The sequence below is a fragment of the Artemia franciscana genome, chromosome 9 (assembly GCF_032884065.1).
Source record: "Artemia franciscana chromosome 9, ASM3288406v1, whole genome shotgun sequence".
NCBI classification, from domain to species: Eukaryota; Metazoa; Arthropoda; class Branchiopoda; order Anostraca; family Artemiidae; genus Artemia; species Artemia franciscana.
Window position 1 is genome coordinate 34,302,475 of NC_088871.1, and position 19,561 is coordinate 34,322,035.

At 35.6% G+C, this 19,561-nt stretch overlaps 1 protein-coding gene across 8 annotated transcripts in view; it reads left to right on the forward strand.

Annotated features, from left to right (window-relative positions):
- The window catches only part of LOC136031315 (phosphatidylinositol 4-phosphate 5-kinase type-1 alpha-like), a 103,351-nt gene that overhangs the window by 33,857 nt on the left and 49,933 nt on the right, over positions 1 to 19,561 (forward strand). For 4 of the 8 annotated variants that reach the window (XM_065710784.1, XM_065710785.1, XM_065710789.1 and 1 more), the window contains exon 2: positions 13,065 to 13,158. In XM_065710784.1, coding sequence (XP_065566856.1) covers positions 13,065 to 13,158 — 94 coding nt within the window. Of the gene's footprint in view, positions 1 to 1,005; positions 1,201 to 1,248; positions 1,341 to 13,064; positions 13,159 to 19,561 lie in introns of those variants that run through there. The other 4 variants (XM_065710786.1, XM_065710791.1, XM_065710787.1 and 1 more) reach the window with 4 other exon arrangements.

Here is a 19,561-nt window from a genome sequence, read left to right on the forward strand (position 1 = left end):
TATACTAGGAATTGGAGAAAGTCTCTCAAATTCTCCTTAGCTAAAAAATCTATCTCTACAGTGTAGAAATTAATATGAAAATAACCTCAAAGTAATGCAAAAGCTTTATCCCATTAACAGCAAATAATCAAACTCAACCACAATCACCCTGGATTTGATTTTGGCATCTTCTGCCAAAAGTTTGACCTTTGAAAAGGTAGTACGCGTTTCACACACATACTGGTGGCAACTCCAGCACCCAAAGAAGTTGTAGAATCTTTTTGATCACTCGATAACGCTAATGTACTCTAGCAACACCCTTTAGAGGTATCGGTATGGCTTTAGAGATCAAAGAATGTTAGCTTATAGAATACCATATTAAACTGCTGATAACCCCAAGGCATGCAGTAAAACAGTGGTGGTAGCTTCAGACTAAAATCACTCCTGAGCTAGCGATAGTGAAAACAATCTGCGTTTCCCGGAGATATGAATTAATTACCCTACATCAGTAGGTTATATCCAAAATAAAAATTTACTAATTAAATTTTGCACATTGCATAGTCTAGCTAGATAAAAATAAAATCTTGTGAATTAAAATAGCACGCGACTAATTAGCCTTCAAATACAATCGACTAAGTAAGACAAAACAAGTTTTTACCAGAATGCCGGAAGTAAAATTAATCATTCAAACACACTTTTTGATATTAACACTCAGTTAGGGAGGGATTTGTCCCAAGTTCCAAAATCACAAAATGTATGATGTGCTTCAATGTAACGAGGGATAAGAGTCACCTTAAATGTCAATTTACCTTGTTATGTGTAGTTTGTAGAACAGTTATCGTGGCTGGTAAGGACCAGTTATTTTTCAAACATCAGTGTCGCTCTTCTAAACGTTTTCTTTAGACATTATTTCCACGAAAAAAGATTTTTATTATGGCATCCCTGTCAAAAGGTTTTCTTTTAAATACGTATTTTGTGGCCTTCAAAATAGGCTTGAAATATAAGATAGAAAGAATTAACTTTTTAAAAATCTATTTTTAAAATACTTAATATGTAATTCAGAATTTCGAGCTAAATTTTAACGTACTTGTATAATCGTAACGCACTTGAATTATGAATTTACACCCTAGCTGAATTGTACTTTGAACTCTTATTTCTAAGCTATTATAGTATTATTCTGGTCTTCTTTTTCTTGTAAAAAACGTTACTTTTGTTGGAACGGTGAGTTCAAATCGAAAGAACTATAATTTCTAAATCTATCTCTTCTTGGCCTGACTGAACACTGCCATGGTATAGGTCTTGTAATCCCAACTGCTTTGGCCTAAATCTGAAAAATTTTGTCTTCGGGAATTTAAAAATGAGTAAAAAAGAATCCTATTGTTTTATCTTGAGTGTAGATTTGGTAAAATTCTAGTCTAGAGACTTCTTTCTATCTTGGAAATGGGTTAGGTTTGGAAAATGAAACTTTCAAGGATTTACTTGAATTTTCAGTTACCAGTTGCTTTTTCTCTGCCTTTAGTTTTGAAAATGCAATTCCTGTTATTTCAGTAGAATTCTGAGCCAAATCAATGTTTTTTTTTTCATAATTTAGGAAATGTATTTGCATATCTTTAAAACCTTATAGCCTAAATTGGGATTGAGCAAAGTTGCAAAGCTGAATTTTTTTTTTTTTGTACTTCATTCAAGCATAAGATCTATTTTGCAAGGTTTCACTTTTATAACACACATATTTTAAAGGTCAGAACCCTCTAGAGGGAGAGGGAGTTGAGGTAGGTAATTCAGAATACCTTCCCGGGATATACTTTAGCCCGTAGACCCATCCTTGAAAGTTTCATTTTCCTGACCTAACCCCTTTCTGAGATAGCAAGAAGTCACTAAACAAGAATTTTACCATAGATATTTTCCTGAAAGTCTGGTAGCCTAGTTTTAACAAGGTCCTGGTTAATTCACTAGGCTGAGCCAAAACATGATCATACCACTCAATGCACCCCTTCAAAATTTGAAGTCATACCTTGTTTTATTTTTGTCAGCAGGCCCAGCAATATGACGTAAAGAAATCTAGTTTAGGCTATTGTTTGATTAATGAACAATGACATAAAAACAGTATGCACTCATCAAAATCTAGCTATATGCAGTGATTAAAAAAAATCCCAAAAAACTAAAGTTTCCTCCCTTTAAACTTTTAACACCACATAAGCTTGCCTGTGACTAACCACAATTCCTGGGGAAAAGGGTTGCAATAATGAAAGATCATGATCTTAACAAACAAGGCTTAACCAATCAGCAAAAACTAATTTGTAAACATCAACTAACAATTCAACCAATCAGCAATAAAAGTGATGTTAAAATCAACCAGTCACAGAAAGCATAAGAGTAATGCTTGCACAGACAAGGTTAGGCTAGGTTTAAAAAGTTTCTTTTTCTTCTTTTTACTCTTTGAGACTCCGGGCCAAATAATTATTAAATAAATATAGAAAACAGACCTTGCCCCACTGCCTGTAGGGCTCATATACTGATACACTTTACTCTATAGGTTATGTTACCTGTAAGCAAATTGTAAGTTGCACTGCCTGGAAAACTGTATGATCTCTATTTCATCAGAATTAACAGAACAGTTGATAGAACAACTTTTAATTAACAGAACACAAGCTTAATATTTAAATAATTGCTGTGATTTGTGAAGTTCAAATTTCATCACAGGTCAATGTCACAACAGCTATTCTTGTAATTGTTCAGAAACAGGTGTCTAGTTTAAACTTAAAGTGAAAGCAAATCATCTTGGATATTAGCATCAATGGATCCATGAGTTTTTTAAATTGTTTTTCAACTTTCTACTCTACAGAAATTACCAGTGATTACTGGAATTAGTATTTAAAATATAATTTCATTCATATTGTACAACCTCAACTTTTCCCTTGGCTTCAAAACCCTGCCCACTTTACATATTTTTAGGTTGCCCCATAAAGGAGGAGGGTCAACCAAAAGTGGATGTGCTTCTAGAATTAGCATTTCTAAGTGCTATAGTATAGAGACTATGGTGCTTTGCAGCATAGTTTCCAGTTTAGACAGCTTGTGAGAAAAGTAAAGAATAACCAAATAGAGATGTTTTTTTTTGGCCAACCCTATTTTACCACATCATGATGCAATGGGAGGTTTGGGAGGTTAGTAACTAGAGCCCTGCCTTCTTTGGTGAAATTTCTTCAATAGCTTGTCTGTATAAATTAAAAATGCAATCTCTGTTTTGATAAGCAATTAAAAAAGAAAAAATTATAGCACTTTTTGAGCCCTTGAAAATGATGAATTTTCTATTAAAGTATGACTTATTGGTCATTTTCAACAAAAAAAAGTTCATTTTCTCTGTGCCAAAATTATTTATAAATAGGTTAGGTCAGGTTAAAAAGTGCTTAAATTTGAATCTATGATTGAAGCAATTATTGTATTCATAAAGAGTATAAAAAAAGGCATCAAGTGGTATGTTCACTTTATTGGTAAGTCAATTATATGAACTGTGATACATTTACCCATAATTTTAATATTAACCATATTGATGTATAGCTTAGATTTTTAGCTATTCATTGATGCATACAGTTTGTCTCAATTCCTCTTTGGTAACAAGGTGTAAGGGTTTGTATTTTACAAAATTTTTGCTCAATTGGATGCTGTTTTTTTACCCTTTTCCACTATATTTCACAGTCAGCTATAATGACCAAATCTGGTAAACTGAACAATCTATAAGTGTATTAATTGTCCCATGTTAGGCTTGGTAAAGTAATGTTATAATCACTTCTAAAGGAGACATGTTAATAAAATAAACTAGTAGCCTAGGATTAGATTCTTAGTCTATTATCCTTCCAAGTGTTCTTGTTACTTTTTCAAAATGTACACCCCCCCCCCTCTGATATTCTCAAATATAACCAAAGAATATATACAAAATAAAAAAAAATACTAAAGCAATAAAATTCTTAGGCTAATTTAAAATATAGAGTGTATTTCCATTAATCAGATCATCATATATGATTCCAATGTTATCCACATTTTAAATCATTTAAATGGTATTTTCATCTAACAATTATAGACCAAATGTTTTAAGAGTATTAGCAAACAATTAGGCCAAATGTTTTTCATGAGTCAAGATGGTGCAAGTATGTTCCTCCTCCCAATTTTTTTTTTTTTTTTTTTTTTTTTTTTTTTTTTTTTTTTTTAGTGTAGTGTCTTTCTCTCAGCAGCACCCTTGAAAGGTTATTTTGGGAGACCACACTGCTTGCCCATAATAATAAATAACAGTTCAAATAGGGAACTTCCAAATATCCAGTATTTTTTTGCTGTTTTTTTTTTCACTGTAATAGAATGATGTATCTTTATTTGAACTCTTATTTATTTTCCACAAAATAAATTTTTCAAAGAAGAGGTGTTTTAAACCAAAAATGAACAGAAATAAAGTCAAATAATTATTCAAGTGTAACACTACCACAAATCACCATCAATAAATAAATGAAACCTAAAACAGAGAGAAGTTACGAGATGTAACCAGGTGAAACTCAAAACAAGCAGAAATTAACATGAGTTGGACTGATCTGCATAGGGGTGCAGTTAAGGAGGGAGAGTCCCCCCCCCAAAAAAAAGTTCCAAGTTGGCAGCATGCAGTTCTGACACCTAGGAATGTGGCTTATGTTTTTAGTTTAATGTAGCTTATGTGCTGCCACACTGAATGATTTTATTGTCACATTCTTTATATCCCCCTGTATACTCAAGCTGCTCCTCCTGAAGACCAGAACATAGTTTATACTTTACTGGGGAAAAAACAGCAACAAATGAATATGGATTGACAATTTAAAATATACATACTGATATTTATTCCTTAAAGTCTTTATAATTTTGGATTTATTAAAGTTAAAAGAATAAGAATGTTCACTTTTCAAGACTTCTGGCAGCTTTTAGCTGGTTCCAATCCCATGGGTGCCCATAAGATAAACTTGGGGGGGGGGGGCTCACCTGGTCTAATCAGCACTTCCAATGTTGAATATTGATCCCAGCTTCACTCTGTCACATTACTTGAATACTGCCCACAAGAGGGCTGATTGACTGCCACCAAAGTGTCATAACACCATCAGCAGGCTGCTACTGGTTGAGGAAGCAGCATTCCCTTGATTTTGAATTAATTTGAGCCAGTTCTTCATTGTACCAACCACAATGTTGGAGCTTTTCTTGTTTGGCTAAGGATTTTGATCCTCCTGCTTAGAAATCTAGTGTGGCTTTCAAAAAAAAAAAACAAGTGCTCACACAAATAGTATGCAAGAATTCCTTGCACATCCAGGGTGAGTTTTTATTCAGCACTAGTTCTTGTAGCACATCCATTGAAAAGAAAATTGTCTTTTGAACAAACACCAGCTTAAATTCCAGGTAGGAACTTGAAAATCAAGGACCTCTTTATTTTGAGACGCCTTGGCATAGCAAAGAATCAATATTTCCTGAGTCCTTGCCATAGGTAGGCGTTTATAAATACTGATATTTTGATTCCATGACATAGCAGCATTACTTGAAATGGTAGGTTCTGAAAATTCTCAATTTCCTAACTGTTAAATTCTGAATTTCACATTAGGGACAATAATGTGTTTCCTTATTTGTCATAAACCCACCCTAGGCGTAATAACTAGGAGGTGTTTAGTTACAGGACTGGGACCTATTTCAGACATAAACAGAAATGAATAGGAGGGAAACTACAAATGCAGGTATCCCTAGTCACCATCTCAATAGTTATATTTATTATACCACCTGGAAATTTAATTCTTCATTAGTAAATCTGTCTAAATTTTCTTAATAAGTATTTCATTAGTTTGAACACTTCACCCATGTACAAATGCAACTATTTTAAATGCACAGACAGGTAATAGTAGAGACCTAATTTTAATTGCAAATTTTTAGCTTGACTCTAAACTTGGAAAATCTTGAACAAATGATCTTAAAATGAAATATCTCCATCGTGGACAGATTCAATCACTGATATGTGGTGTGGAAAATGTGGGGAAGAGTAATCATATTTAAATGGGCTTGCTTATAAGACTATAGTCAGGAAATCCCAACTATTTGCATCATGTCCAAAATTAAGAAAATGCTGTCCTTGTTTAGGGAAGATACATTTTAGTCATAACATTTGTCCAAGGTCACACACTATCCAAGTACTGGGGGTTATCCAAGTCCTCTTTCATGTAATAGATATGATCTGGCTGCTCCAGGCATTTTCATCCATTACCTCTCCCATCACTCATAGTAGTCAAACTGACCTCTACAGTTGGTTCTACCTTCTCCCTACTGACACTCCTAGATGACTTTTACAAAGTTGCCAATTGCAACCCATATCAAACTAAGTTCACATTCCTTTTCAATATCTTACCCAAGAAAACTTTTTGAGTTGTCATTAACAGTCACTGTCTGAACCTTTTTAGTTTCACTTTCACCCTCAGTGTTGTCTTCACACCAAATCTCTTTACAACCTGCTTTTTTGTTTTCTTGCTTTTGTTCCTTCAATTTTTTCTTTTCCACCTCTTCTTTGCCTTCCTTTTAGCAAAGGCAGCTTCAATCTTGGTTTTCACTGATGTATTAGTGAGCACTTTTGTTCTGCCCTCCTTTCTTATTTGTTGCATTTTTTTTTCTTGGTGGTGCTGGGATGTGGTTGTACTTGTTCAGGTATGACTATCCTTTTCACAGTGGCTGCAAAATCACAGGGTTACTGAAAGCATTGGGTGAGACAATGGTAGTGTAGGTAGGAATGGGGATGGAGTTAGAATCTGTGATGAGCTTGGCAATTTGCAACCAGCTTCATGGACAAAAAAAACATTTGGTTTGTCTGTATTTAAGAGCAGAGGTCTTCATTATCAAAGCAAACTGGATTGAAAGGGGATATACCTTCCAAATCCCTTTTGGATGTTTGATGGTATGAAACATAAGGGGAAAGATTTTCCTACCAGCCCAGCTGTGATGTAAATGGTGACGGTTCTTCTTGATAGTGACTGTTGATCGATGAAAAAAAGTACTATTAATTTTGATCACTAATTCTGTTAGGAATACATAGCTGTTAGATATTTCAACTATTATCAAAATTTAACTAAACAACTTTGCTAAAATTTTCAGCTTGGACTTGCCAATGAATACAAGAGTAACTCTGTACAATGGCAAAACATCATTGCTTCCTACTTCTAGTAGTGGTAGAAATTTAGGAGGCCTGTTGGATGACAGTCTAAGATTCCATGAAACACTGCTCAAGCAGTTTCAAAAGCAACCGCAAAATTTGGGACTCCTGAAAAGAACCTTCAATAGTCAATTTTCCACCGTTTTTCTTAAACTATTCAAAGCTATGGTCATGCCAATCCTGGATTTTGGAATATGTCTTGCTGGTCATTTCTACAAGAGCAACATCCAGCTCATTGAAGGTGTATAAAGGAGAGCCACCAAATGCATTGATGGTTTATGTGGTCAGCCCTACTGCAGTAGATTACAATCTTCTAACCTCCCAACACTTGTTTTTTGGCATATTCATATTGACATGATGATCACCTACAGGTACATCCAGCAAGCTAACCAGAAGCTGTTCACCTTCTTTCCCCACCGAATACAAAGACAAGGACTTTCCAAAAAGCTGTTTAAATCCACCGTTAAGACCAAGGTCCAACTAGATTTATTTCAGCCAGCAAGTGGTAAATGATTAGAACCAACTAAGCCATGAGACAATTTTAACAACCTCCCCTGAGGAATTCAAAAAGAGGCTCAACAATGGATCAACAAAGAGGCTTCAACGAATGGGAGGCCAAACCATGAAGATTCCAGTGGGAAAACCCCTCCCAGCCCTCACTACCACAACACTCTTGGAGGACAATAGAGGATCAGCTTGGAGGATGATGTGGCTAGTCATACCCAACCATCTTGCATGCTCAATCCAAAGTTGCTGTTATGTAGTGGTGCCAACTCGAAATTGTTGGAGAATGGTTCTTGAAACCCAACTACCATGTGATCATTGTTACTGGGTGGACTTAAATTACATCCTTCCAGCACTCTCTAGTACATCAACCACATCAAGAAAGAAAACAATCAAAAATGGGGTTTTTGAAGTTTTTGATTGTTTTCTATCTTCATGTTATGGCAGGCCAATGTCCATGTGCTGCTTCCAATGTCCATGTCCTTGTGCTTGTTTCTGTATTGGGCAGACCACTAATAATTGGGAGAGAGGCTATTTGAACGTAAATCTTTAATTAACAAAGGCAAACAGATACCTGAGAATTCACTCTGCCTTGGCTATTATGTGCCAATACAAGTCATTTTATTTTGTTTGGTAACACCTGCGTTACTGCAACCATTAAAGCTCTTTTGCAAGTTTTCAGCAAGGCAATTAAAGAAGTATATCCTCCGAAATTTGGCCATAGTAGATTCCCTTCCCCCTACTCTTTGGGGAAAAGTTTTTTCAACTAATAAAAAACAAACAAAAAACTACCCCCCTCCCAGGATATAGAAAAATACCTTTTTTGTATCATCATATAAAAAAAATGTCCCTTCCTCTATATAATGTGAATTAACACCAGTTTTTGCCTGTCTCTGACCCCTAGCATTTAAATTCCACCCACATAGTATATGTGATCTGATCTGAGAGATTTGAGTCTCCTCTTGACAGCAATGTCAGTTGTGACTTCTTTCAATATGACTAATTTTCTTTCTTCTCAGCACTTCACCATTAGCTCAACTACTTTCAATACAGCAATTATTATTTCATATCAGCTTCAAACTAAAAAGAAAAAACAATCTTCCTTTATAGCATGTTTTTTTTTAATATTACTCATCAAGTACCTAAACCATTTGTAAAACACTTAGTCAGGCAGAGTCTGCATACACATCAATCCCTTTTACATCACTATCAATATAACATTTACAATATTATCAACATCAGATAAAATCTTTTTCTCTACCACTTTCACATATAAACTTAATAAACAGGTCTATCATCCTATACTTCAAGGATTCATCATCAATCAAAATTCCTAATGCAAGCCCCACTGAATGCTCTACTAAATTTTCCTCTTTACACAACATTATCATTTCTTTTCTTAAATTTTCATATTCTTTACAATCAACATAATGGAAAATACTTTCTATCTCACTACAATTATCACACTGAGGACTATCAGCTTCGCCTATGATAAACAACCTATGCTTAATACCTACATGGGTCAAGCGAAAGCGGAAAATTAAGCAACTATATTTTCTTTTCTAATCTACTGTAATTTTTCATATCAAAACCAGGTTTCTTTTTCTGGGTAAGAGCTATGTCACTACTATTATCCCTCATTTCCTCAAAATGTTTTTGGCAAATCCTTCTAACCATCTCTCTAATCTGTTTATATGGTTCTGTAGGAGGTATAAGAACTAAATTTTGTGCTGTTTTTTTTTTTGGCATATTTATCTGCTCTTTCATAATATAGTATATGTGTTTTGTGGGTATGTTTTTTCTTAAATACAAAAGAAACTTTGTCACACCCCATTATGATTGTAACAGAGTTTTGGTTCAAAAATATTACGGATGTCCAAAAACAATGAATTCCACAATGGAGTAAATGACTGTAAAACCACATTTAAGAGAAAATGCAATTCTTGGTTTGGAAATAACTATTAATTTTCTAATTTTGTATTGTGAGCACAAAATAAAGGTCTGCAAGTTAAGGTCTTATTGGTCTTCACTTATTCAAAGATATTTGCATTTTATTTTATTTGCCAGGCTTTTTATTTCATGTGAGGGTTTCAGATTATAATCAACTACATAATCAATATGTCAGTATTACTTGCAAATAAATTCAAGCAGCAGATAAAAGAAAAGCTATTAGAACAAGATCTATGATATAGAACAGATGCAAATTTACATTTTGAGAAAAAAATACCAGCTTTCAAGTTACATTTGTCTTGTTTTTATGGCATTTTGTATTTACCAAGTGACATGTAGCAATTGCAATTTCTGTTGTCTGTTGGTCCTGGTTTCTCTACTTTGGGCACTTCCAGGTAAGCTAGGACGATGAAATTTGGCAGGCGTATCAGGGACCAGACTATATAAAACTTGAAATAGTCTTTTCCCCGATTCGACCATCGGAGGGGGAGATGGTTAATTCGGAAAAAATAGAAAAAATGAGGTATTTTTAACTTATGAATGGGTGATCAGATCTTAATGAAATTTGATATTTAGAAGGATATCGTGTCTCAGAGCTCTTTTTGTAAATTCCGACCGGATCCGGTGACATTGGGGGGAGTTGAAGGGGGAAACCTGAAATCTTTGAAAACGCTTAGAGTGGAGGGATTGGGATGAAACTTGGTGGGAAAAATAAGCAAAAGTCCTAGATACTTGATCGACATAATCAGAACGGATCCGCTCATTTTGAGGGGGTGGGGCTTAATTCTGAAAATTAGAAAAAATGAGCTATTTTTAACTTACAAAGGAGTGATCGAATCTTAATGAAATTTGACATTTAGAAGTACCTCGTAACTCAGATCTCTTATTTTAAACCCAGGCCAGATCCAGTGTCATTCGAGGGGGGGAACTGGAAATTTTGGAAAATGCTTAGAGTGGAGAGATTGGGATGAAACTTTGTGGGAAGAATAAGCACAAGTCCTAGATACGTGATTGACATAACTGGACTGGAACCGCTCTCTTTGGGGGAGTCGGGGGGGGGCACCTAATTTGGTAATTTGGAAAAGTTAGAAAAAATGAGGTATTTTTTAAGTTACGAACTGGTGATTGGATCTTAATGGAATTTAATATTTAGAAAGACCTCGTGTCTCAGAGCTCTTATTTTAAATCCTAACCAGATCTGGTGACATTGGAGGGAGTTGGACGAGGAAACCAGAAATCTTGGAAAATGCTTAGAGTGGAGATTGTGATGATACTTGATGGGAAGAATAAGAAAAAGTCATAAACTGATTGACATAACCAGACTTGATTGGCTCTCTTTGGGCATTTCGGGGGGGGGGGGTAATTTTGAAAAATTAGAAAAAATGATGTATTTTTAACTTTCAAACGAGTGATCAGATCTTAATGAAATTTGATATTTAGAAGTACCTTGTGCCTAAGAGCTCTGGTTTTAAATTCCGACCGAATTCGGTGACATTGGGGAGAGTTGGAGGGGGAAGCCGGAAATCTTGGAAAACGTTTAGAGTGTAGAGATCGGGATGAAACTTGACGGGAAGAATAAGAACATGTTTTAGATACGTTATTGACATAACTGGACCGGATCTGCTCTTTTTGGGGGAGTTTTGGGGATTTACTAGTTTGGGCACTTCCAGATAAGCTAGGACAATGAAAGTTGGCAGGTGTATCAGGGTCCAGACTAGATTAAATTAGAAATAGTCTCTTCCCTAATTCGACCGTCTGGGGGGGGGGGAGTGAACAAGTGAGTCGGGAAGAATTTTATTTGCCGATATAATAAATGATTGTTCTTCTTAACTATGGCTTGTGGTCTAGGGGTATGAAACTCGCTTAGGGTGCCAGAGGTCTCAGGTTCGAATCTGGGACCACCCCAATTTTTACATGAAGAAAATCTGAAACTAGATGCGTGATCAATATTGCGATTGCTGAAAGAAGGCAGTTATATCAGGGACCCGACCAGATTAAATTAGAAATAGTCGCTTTCCCGATTTGACCATCTGGGGGGAGTGGAAGGACGGTTAATTTAAAAAATGAGGTATTTTTAACTTATGAATGGGTTCTTAGATCTTAATGAAATTTGATATTTAGAACGACCTAGTGTCTCAGAGCTCTTATTTTAAATCCTGACCGTATCCGGTGACGTTGGGGGAGTTGGAGGGGAAAACCGGAAATCTTGACAAACACTTAGAGTGGATAGATCTTAATGAAACTTAGTAGGAAGAAGCTCTTGGCTCTTCCGACCTCGTCACAAGTGCCAAATGAGCTTTTGGCTCTTGTTCATCTATGTAATATTAGCTGTATATTTTCTTTTACCAGTCTTCTGATTTTATGATAATGTTTGAAATGGCACTTTAAGCCACTATTTATCTTTGCTTCCAAATGGACCTAGCCAACAATAAAAAGAAAAACAATTCCCTTGCATCCTTGTGAAGTCTTTCTGTCATTATAGATGTAATATTTAGATTATAGCTTAGGGGCACTTATGAATCATCCCATATTTATATCATCTGACCCCCTTTTTTATCATTCCATTTCTTCCTAGCTAAATCCCAAAGTTCATTTTGCTGGAATAAATGATATGATTTTTGTTCTAAATACACAGATTTTGTACTTTTTAGCATTACAAAAATCTTGCAAGTCCTTTGGGGACCTTGAGGTGTAAATTAATTTTATGCTTCCCTTTTTAGGAATTTAATAAATTTTTTTCCATTGTAATTGTGCAATGTAATGAAAACAAATAAGAAAGACTCCTTTCTGGCTCTTTACTAATTAAAAAGTCTATGGTGTGGGTGTGTCACGAACTAGATCAAAATAGGTCTGTTCTTATTTAGCTAATTTTTTATTAGCTAATTTTTCTAGCTCTTAGAGCTAATTTTAATTAGCTCTTATTAGCTAATTTTTCTTATTTAATAATTCACTGTGTCTGGTCAAAAAACATGCTAGTATGACTAACTGTACTGTATACCTCTTTTTAAAGGAATAAGGGACACATTTAGTTTTTATTTTAAGGTAGAAAATGGGTAGTTTTTTATTACATGCCTGAAAAAGTTAAATCAAATGCTGGAATAGATATTCAGTTAAAAGTTAACATCAGCAAAACGCTTAAGGATGGTAGTAGTACTGGTAATTATAGTTTTTTTTTGTGTGTTTGTAGCCTGGTGACATTCCTATGTGCAGTTCTAGCCAATGTTAATGTTCTAGAACTGATTATGTGTATATATTTGAAAGTAATAATGGGTGATATTAATAATAGTGAAAATAGCAAAAAAAGCCTAAATTATTCTAGTTATTATTTACATGCCTTCACACAAGGGACTGGAGGGGGCTAATGTGTAATAACACACCTTCTCCAAAATTCACCTTTTTATTGCTAGGTAGAAAGTGGTTAGTTTTATTTTTATTTTGTTTTCAGAATGACATGCCTGAAGAAGTTAAATCCAATACTGGAATAGATATTCAATTAGAAGTTAACATCAACAAAACGCCTAAGGATGGTAGTAGTGCTGGTAATTATATAAATTTTTTTGTGTCTATAGGGTGATATTTCCATGTGCAGTTCTAGATAATGTTCATGTTCTAGAACCGATTATGTTTATATATTTGAAAATTATGATGGTTGATATTAATAATAGTGAAAATACCAAGGAAAAGCATGTAACTATTCTAGTTATCATTTACATGCCTTCACACAAGGGACTGGAGGGATTTAAGGCATAATAACACACCTTCTCCAAGATTAGTATTAATCACAATCTGTACTAAGAATATTTTTTATCTTAGGTATTAGTTGTTTTTGTGACCTCTCTGTTTTCATAGTATGTTATTTTCACAGAGTTGCATGTATTATGTTGTCATAGAGTGTGTTTCAGCACTGTAATAAGTTGTAATATTTGGTGCGACCAGCTTGGTAAGGCTTTCTGCATTTGGGAATTAATCTATATATATAAAAATAAGTTGTCTGTCTGTGTGTCTGTCTGTGTGTCTGTCTGTGGATCAGGTGACGTCATGTTTCTGTGTCGGCTGACGTCATGAAGTTAGTTGTCGTCATTTTTGCTATGACGGTCACGTCATTAAAGATATTTAAGACATATATGTTCACGTACAAATCTATTAATGTTTAAGTTTAAAATGACTGATGAACTTACAATGGCAAAAGCCGATGAAGATGCTCAAAGAGTCTATGCCAAAAAACTTGCTGCTGATAGAGAAAGTCAGAAAAGAAAGCGTGCCGAGGAATCAAAAGAACAGCAAGGAAACAGGCTTGAGGCTAAAGAACGCAAAACCGCGCAGTTAGATGAAGATCCACTATTGTCGTATGTACAAAATAACATTTCCAAGTTAACATCGGAACAAAAAGACATTTATGATACGATAGACTAAATTTCAGGACGTATACAACTACCTGCTGATTTCTGTAATTTAGTGACGTCCAAAAATGAATTGATTGAAAAAGTATTTCCGAATATTCTAAAAAATTATAAAAATAATAAATGGCTAAGTGAAAGAGCGATTCTCGCACCCAAAAATATAGACGTCCACGAAATCAACAATATTGTTTTGACCAAGATTCAAGACCAGGCAGTCCTTTACAAGTCAGTCGACACAGTTTTGGAACCAAATGAAGCGGTTAATTATCCATCTGAATTTTTAAATTCCATAGATCTTTCAGGGTTTCCACCACACGTGCTACAACTAAAAATAGGCGTACCAATAATACTTTTAAGAAATATCAACCCACCAAAGCTTTGCAATGGCACGCGACTTGCCGTAAAAAAAAACAATGGAAAACCTAATAGAGGCCACAATCTTGACAGGGCCTTTTGAGAGTGAGGCTGTTCTTATTCCTCGCATTCCCATGATTCCAACGGATCTGCCTTTTCAATTTAAAAGATTGCAATTCCCAATTCGATTAGCATTTGCAATCACCATTAACAAAGCTCAAGGTCAATCATTAGAAAAATGTGGTATAGATCTTAATACTGATTGTTTTTCCCATGGACAATTGTACGTTGCATGTTCGAGGGTCGGTAAACCTGACAATCTATTTATATGCAGCGACAATTGGACAGCGAAAAATGTTGTATATTCGCAAGTTTTACGCAGTTAATTTGTATTGTATCTACCTACCTATCTATCTGTATAAAAACGAGTTGTGTGTATGCATGTTTGTTTGTTTGTAAAAAGAGCGTTTGCATATGACGTCATTATTAGTACATACGGCTTTGTGTATGCACAGACAATGGGAAAGCCAAGAATGTTGTATATTCGCAATTTTTACGTAGTTTAACTCCTGCAGACGAAATGAATGCTTGCCTGAAAAATTCTAATTTATGGGCTCACGTAAAAATATTAAAATTAACTACAAATATGCGTGTCCGATTGCAAAACGATGACTCTGGTCAAACATTTTCAGATCAGTTGCTGGCAATTGGAAACGGAAAGCTCCCAGTAGTGGGAAAGTCAAAAATGTTGTATATTCGCAATTTTTACGTAGTTTGAAACACATATATAAATCTATCTATATTCACAGGTGGGACACAGGGACACAACTACAATGGCGCGTAACGACTTACGCGCGCGGGGGGGCTTGGGGGGGCGCGAAGCGCCCCACCAACTAGGTGTTGGGGTGGCGCGAAGCGCCACCCCAACAGCTAGTAAATAAATAAAAATTAGTCTATAATGAAGAATTTGGGTCCAAAAACATGATTTTTTTTTTTATTAAAATGCAATGTAAAACTGCCGTTGAGATGTTATTATAGTAAATAATAACAAAATGCATGTTTTGGAAAGTCAATGCAAGATGCTAGTTTTTCATCAGAAAATGCTGGTTACATACCAAATATAAAAATTTGTGTCAGGAACATTATAATTTTCGATATTTGATGTATAATATTTGTTTCATCAAAATTTGACAAAAAGAATAAATTATAGCTTTGAATTTAGCAAAAAAAAAAGGGTTGTGTCAGGGTTATATTTTCCCAGCTAGATCATTCAATGTAATTGCGACCATGCCTTAGCATGTATGGTTTTGGATTTTCTAGAAACTTCCTTGGTTTAATCCCTTCATGGGGATAAGGGGCCACACTTTATTTACTTCTCTACTACCTTTTTTGTTTTGGCATATAATTGAAGATAATTAAAGAAGGTTTAGGAATTATACTAATTAATAAGTGTCACTAAAGGTTCTAATGTGGTTCCAAGGTTTTAGTGGTAAAATATGTCATTAAAAAAACATTGGTTTTCTTTTAAACTGTTCAACAAGGTCTATTCTGGACTACAGAAGATTAAATTTTGTAGGGCCTATGTATTTACATGATTTTTAACCTTTTTTCTTTTCTGCCTAAATATCTTGCAGAATCAACTTTAGTTTCTTTGTGAGAAACTGTCACTATTGTTATATGCATCAAAACTTGGAACGTTGCTATAGAAGTACAACAAAAGCATGAAATGCAATTTTCAAAGGTTCTGTGTTCTGAAAGGTTGGGTGAAGGTGCCACTTACAATAGTGTTGAAAATTGTTTCTTTGATAAAACTTTTCAAATGTATAACCAAGACAGCAAAACGGCAGAAATAATTCTTTTGCCATCTTTTTTCCGAAAATTCTCCCCCCCCCCTCAAAAAAAGTTTTATGAGCCTACTGCCATTTAGGGACCTCTCCCAAGCCACTCAGCGTGTCCCCAGGTGGTAATAGGGGAACTCCCTGCATATATTGTAGGGTAACTCTATGAGAGGCACGGACCAAGGGAGATCGCTTTCCCTGGGGGTCCATAATAGAAACAAAGACACCCTCGCCTGGGGCCATAAATACAGGTGGAGGAGGAAGAAGAAGCCTCAAATGTACACTCAACAGGGCCCACCAGCATGTCCGCACGTCTCATTAGTTACAAACCTTTTCCCAGTAATGGGTTGAATTGCATGGTGATGCAGAACACCAATGTGGATAGGAGGACAACTTCAGCAGGGCGTAAGATCCTGATCCATGGACAAAGGCCTCTGCAAAGAGTTGCCTCGACCCTTCTGGGGTATATGCAAGACTGGGGATCTTGTGGTCAACTCTATTCTCACTCGAAGAGTGGCGCCCCTCGAGGTAATTATTGCCTATTAAACGACACAACATTTACATGGAATTCTGATTAATAGATAATTCTTCTGGGCTTGGTCTGTTTTGACGGATGTTTTTGGGCTGAACAACCTCTTCCTAGCTAATTTATCTACTATGGGCTGCCTTCTCGCAGTAGAATAATATTTGTAGGCATGAATATATAATGAGTCGGAGGTAATAGGCTTGTGACTGCCTGTACAGGATTTCGACTCTTGTTGATAGAGGAGCATCACCAAGTGCTGAAAACTATGTTGTGATCAAGATTGACCCAGGATTGCACAAAGCCTCCATTCATACTGGAGGTCCCAAGGATTTCTTGTTGTCCGGTTCTAAGCCGGCCTAAGCGCTTCGGTGAAGACTTGAGAAGATATGCTAATCCCCATCCTGCACTTGTATCCGGGATCATTGTTTTTCCTGAGGCCAAAATAATTGCAATGATTTGAAGAACATGAAAATTGGAATTTCGGAATGTTTTGACGTTAAAAAATGACTATGGTATTGACATTTTGACTGACGAATTCATACGATTCCATTTGGACTTCAGAAGTTTCAGAAACTCATATCTCAGGGGTAAGAAGGATGAAATTAGGTGATAAAGAATTTGTTTACTCAGGCAGGAAGGATGGAGTTCATAGACAAGGAGTAGGGCTCATGATGAATTAGGAAGCTGCTAAGTCTTATTTAGCCTGGGAAGGTATTAATAATAGAATACTAATTGCTCATTTTATGACTAAAAAGTTCAGGTTATCAGTTATAAAAGTATATAACCGACTGACGGAGCTACTAGTGAATGAGATGAATTTTACTTACAGTTACAGGAGCAAATAGATAGGGTCCCAGGTAGAAATATGGTGTTTTTAATAGGAGATTTTAACACCCAGGTCGGTAAACATAGGGATAGATGGTATCCTAGCCTAGATAAATTTGGTGTAGGAAAAGAAAATAGTGATGGGTACAGACTGTTGCAATTTGTAGGTATAACAATCTAGTTATAACAAACATGGTGTTTGGTCATAAAATGGCCCATAAGTTGACATGGTATTCACGTGTTGGTGAGACAGCAAACCTTATTGATTATGTTATACTAAACCGAAAACTTGCAGGATCAATACAAGATACTAGGGTGTATAGGAGTGCTGTTATTGATCTTAAAAGTAAAGACCACCATCTAGTAGTGTCTAGGGTTAATTTAAAGTGGAAATTTTGGAAGGGTAACTACCTCTTGGATAGTTATTATGTTGGTAGACTCTAGGATAAGAATTTGAGAGAAACTTTCCAGGAACAGTTGAATACTAAACTTGATGGTTTAAAATCTGACAATGTGGTAGATGTTTGGAATAATTTTAGAAAAACAATTTGTGAAGTTACTGATGGTGTCTTAGAGAAGAAAGTTAAGACTTCAGCTAGGAATATTAGTGAAAAATCTTTATGTTTAATATGGAGGAGAAGGGGCTTGTACAAGAATTAACTAAGTCAAACACCAAAAACTAGAAGAACAATAGGGGATTTCTCAAGACAGTGGGAAAAAAAAATTAAAATGAATATTTCGGCCCTATGTCCAAGGGCTGTAGATTATGGACGGACGTAGATTATGCTGATGATTTAAGCATCCTAGGTGAAAGTTTGAGCAAAATGAATGAACTTTTAGAGGTTTTGCGAGTTCAGGGTGCTAGAATAGGTTTGAAAATTAAGGTAAGAAGACTAAGTCACTAAGGCTAGGAATAAGTGAAGATGAAAAGCTGATGTTATGTAACGAAAAGATTGCTTCACTTACCTTGGTAGTATTATTAGTGAAAACGGTGGGAGCAATGAAGACGTTAAAAGTAGAATAGCCAAGGCTCAGGTTGTTTTTTCCCAGAAAAAAAAAGTTTGGAAGAATAGGAAGATAAGTCTGCAACCCAAGATTAGAATATTGGAAGGTACAGTAATGACAGTGGTCAAATATGGCTCTGAAGCATGGGCGCTCCGAAAAGCGGATGAAGATTTACTAGATGTTTTCCTGAGAAATTGCCCACGGATTGTTCTGGGTACCCGACTGACTGACCGTATTTCAAACAGTAGGCTCTACGAAAAATGCGGTTCAATCCCGTTTTCTAGGGCTATGATGAAAGAAAAGTTGATATGGGTAGGGCAAGCTCTGCGGATGAAGGATGACAGATTGCCGAAGATTGTCCTTTTGGGCAATTGTCTAGGGCTAAACGGAAAGCAGGTCGTCCTCGTCTGGGATGGGAGGATGTCGTAAAGAAAGATTTAAAGGAAATGGAAATTTCTTGGGAGGGTTTGAAAAGGGATGCTTTGAATGGCTTGGGATGGAGGAGCAGCGTACGTAGCTGTGTTAGCCTCAGGTGGCTTGGTACTGTGGTGTGTTGTTATTATTAGTAATGGCACCACAAAGAAAAAATCATTGACATCTGTAAAATAGCGGAATGTGGTATGAACTGTTTGTCACAATAAAAACTGCAATAGGACTTTGAACTTGAGTTCAGATGAGTCCTTACTCAATCATATGCAATAACTGATTTGATGCAAACACCAGTGGAACGAAAAAAAACCAATAAAACAAAACAAATGAACCTGCTGTATGACCAACCTTCTCAGGAAAAATCCAAAATGCCTTATTTTGTAGATATCAGTTTTAAGCCTTTTGTAGCGTAGTTGTCAAACATGTTTGATTTCATATTATAATCTTCTTAAAAAGCACATCCCTTTTGGGGGAGTTTAAAATCCTTATCTAAAATGATATTAATTTTTGTATGCCAAGGACTTTGTATGAGCAGGTTTAAACTTAGTAAATACTACATATTTAG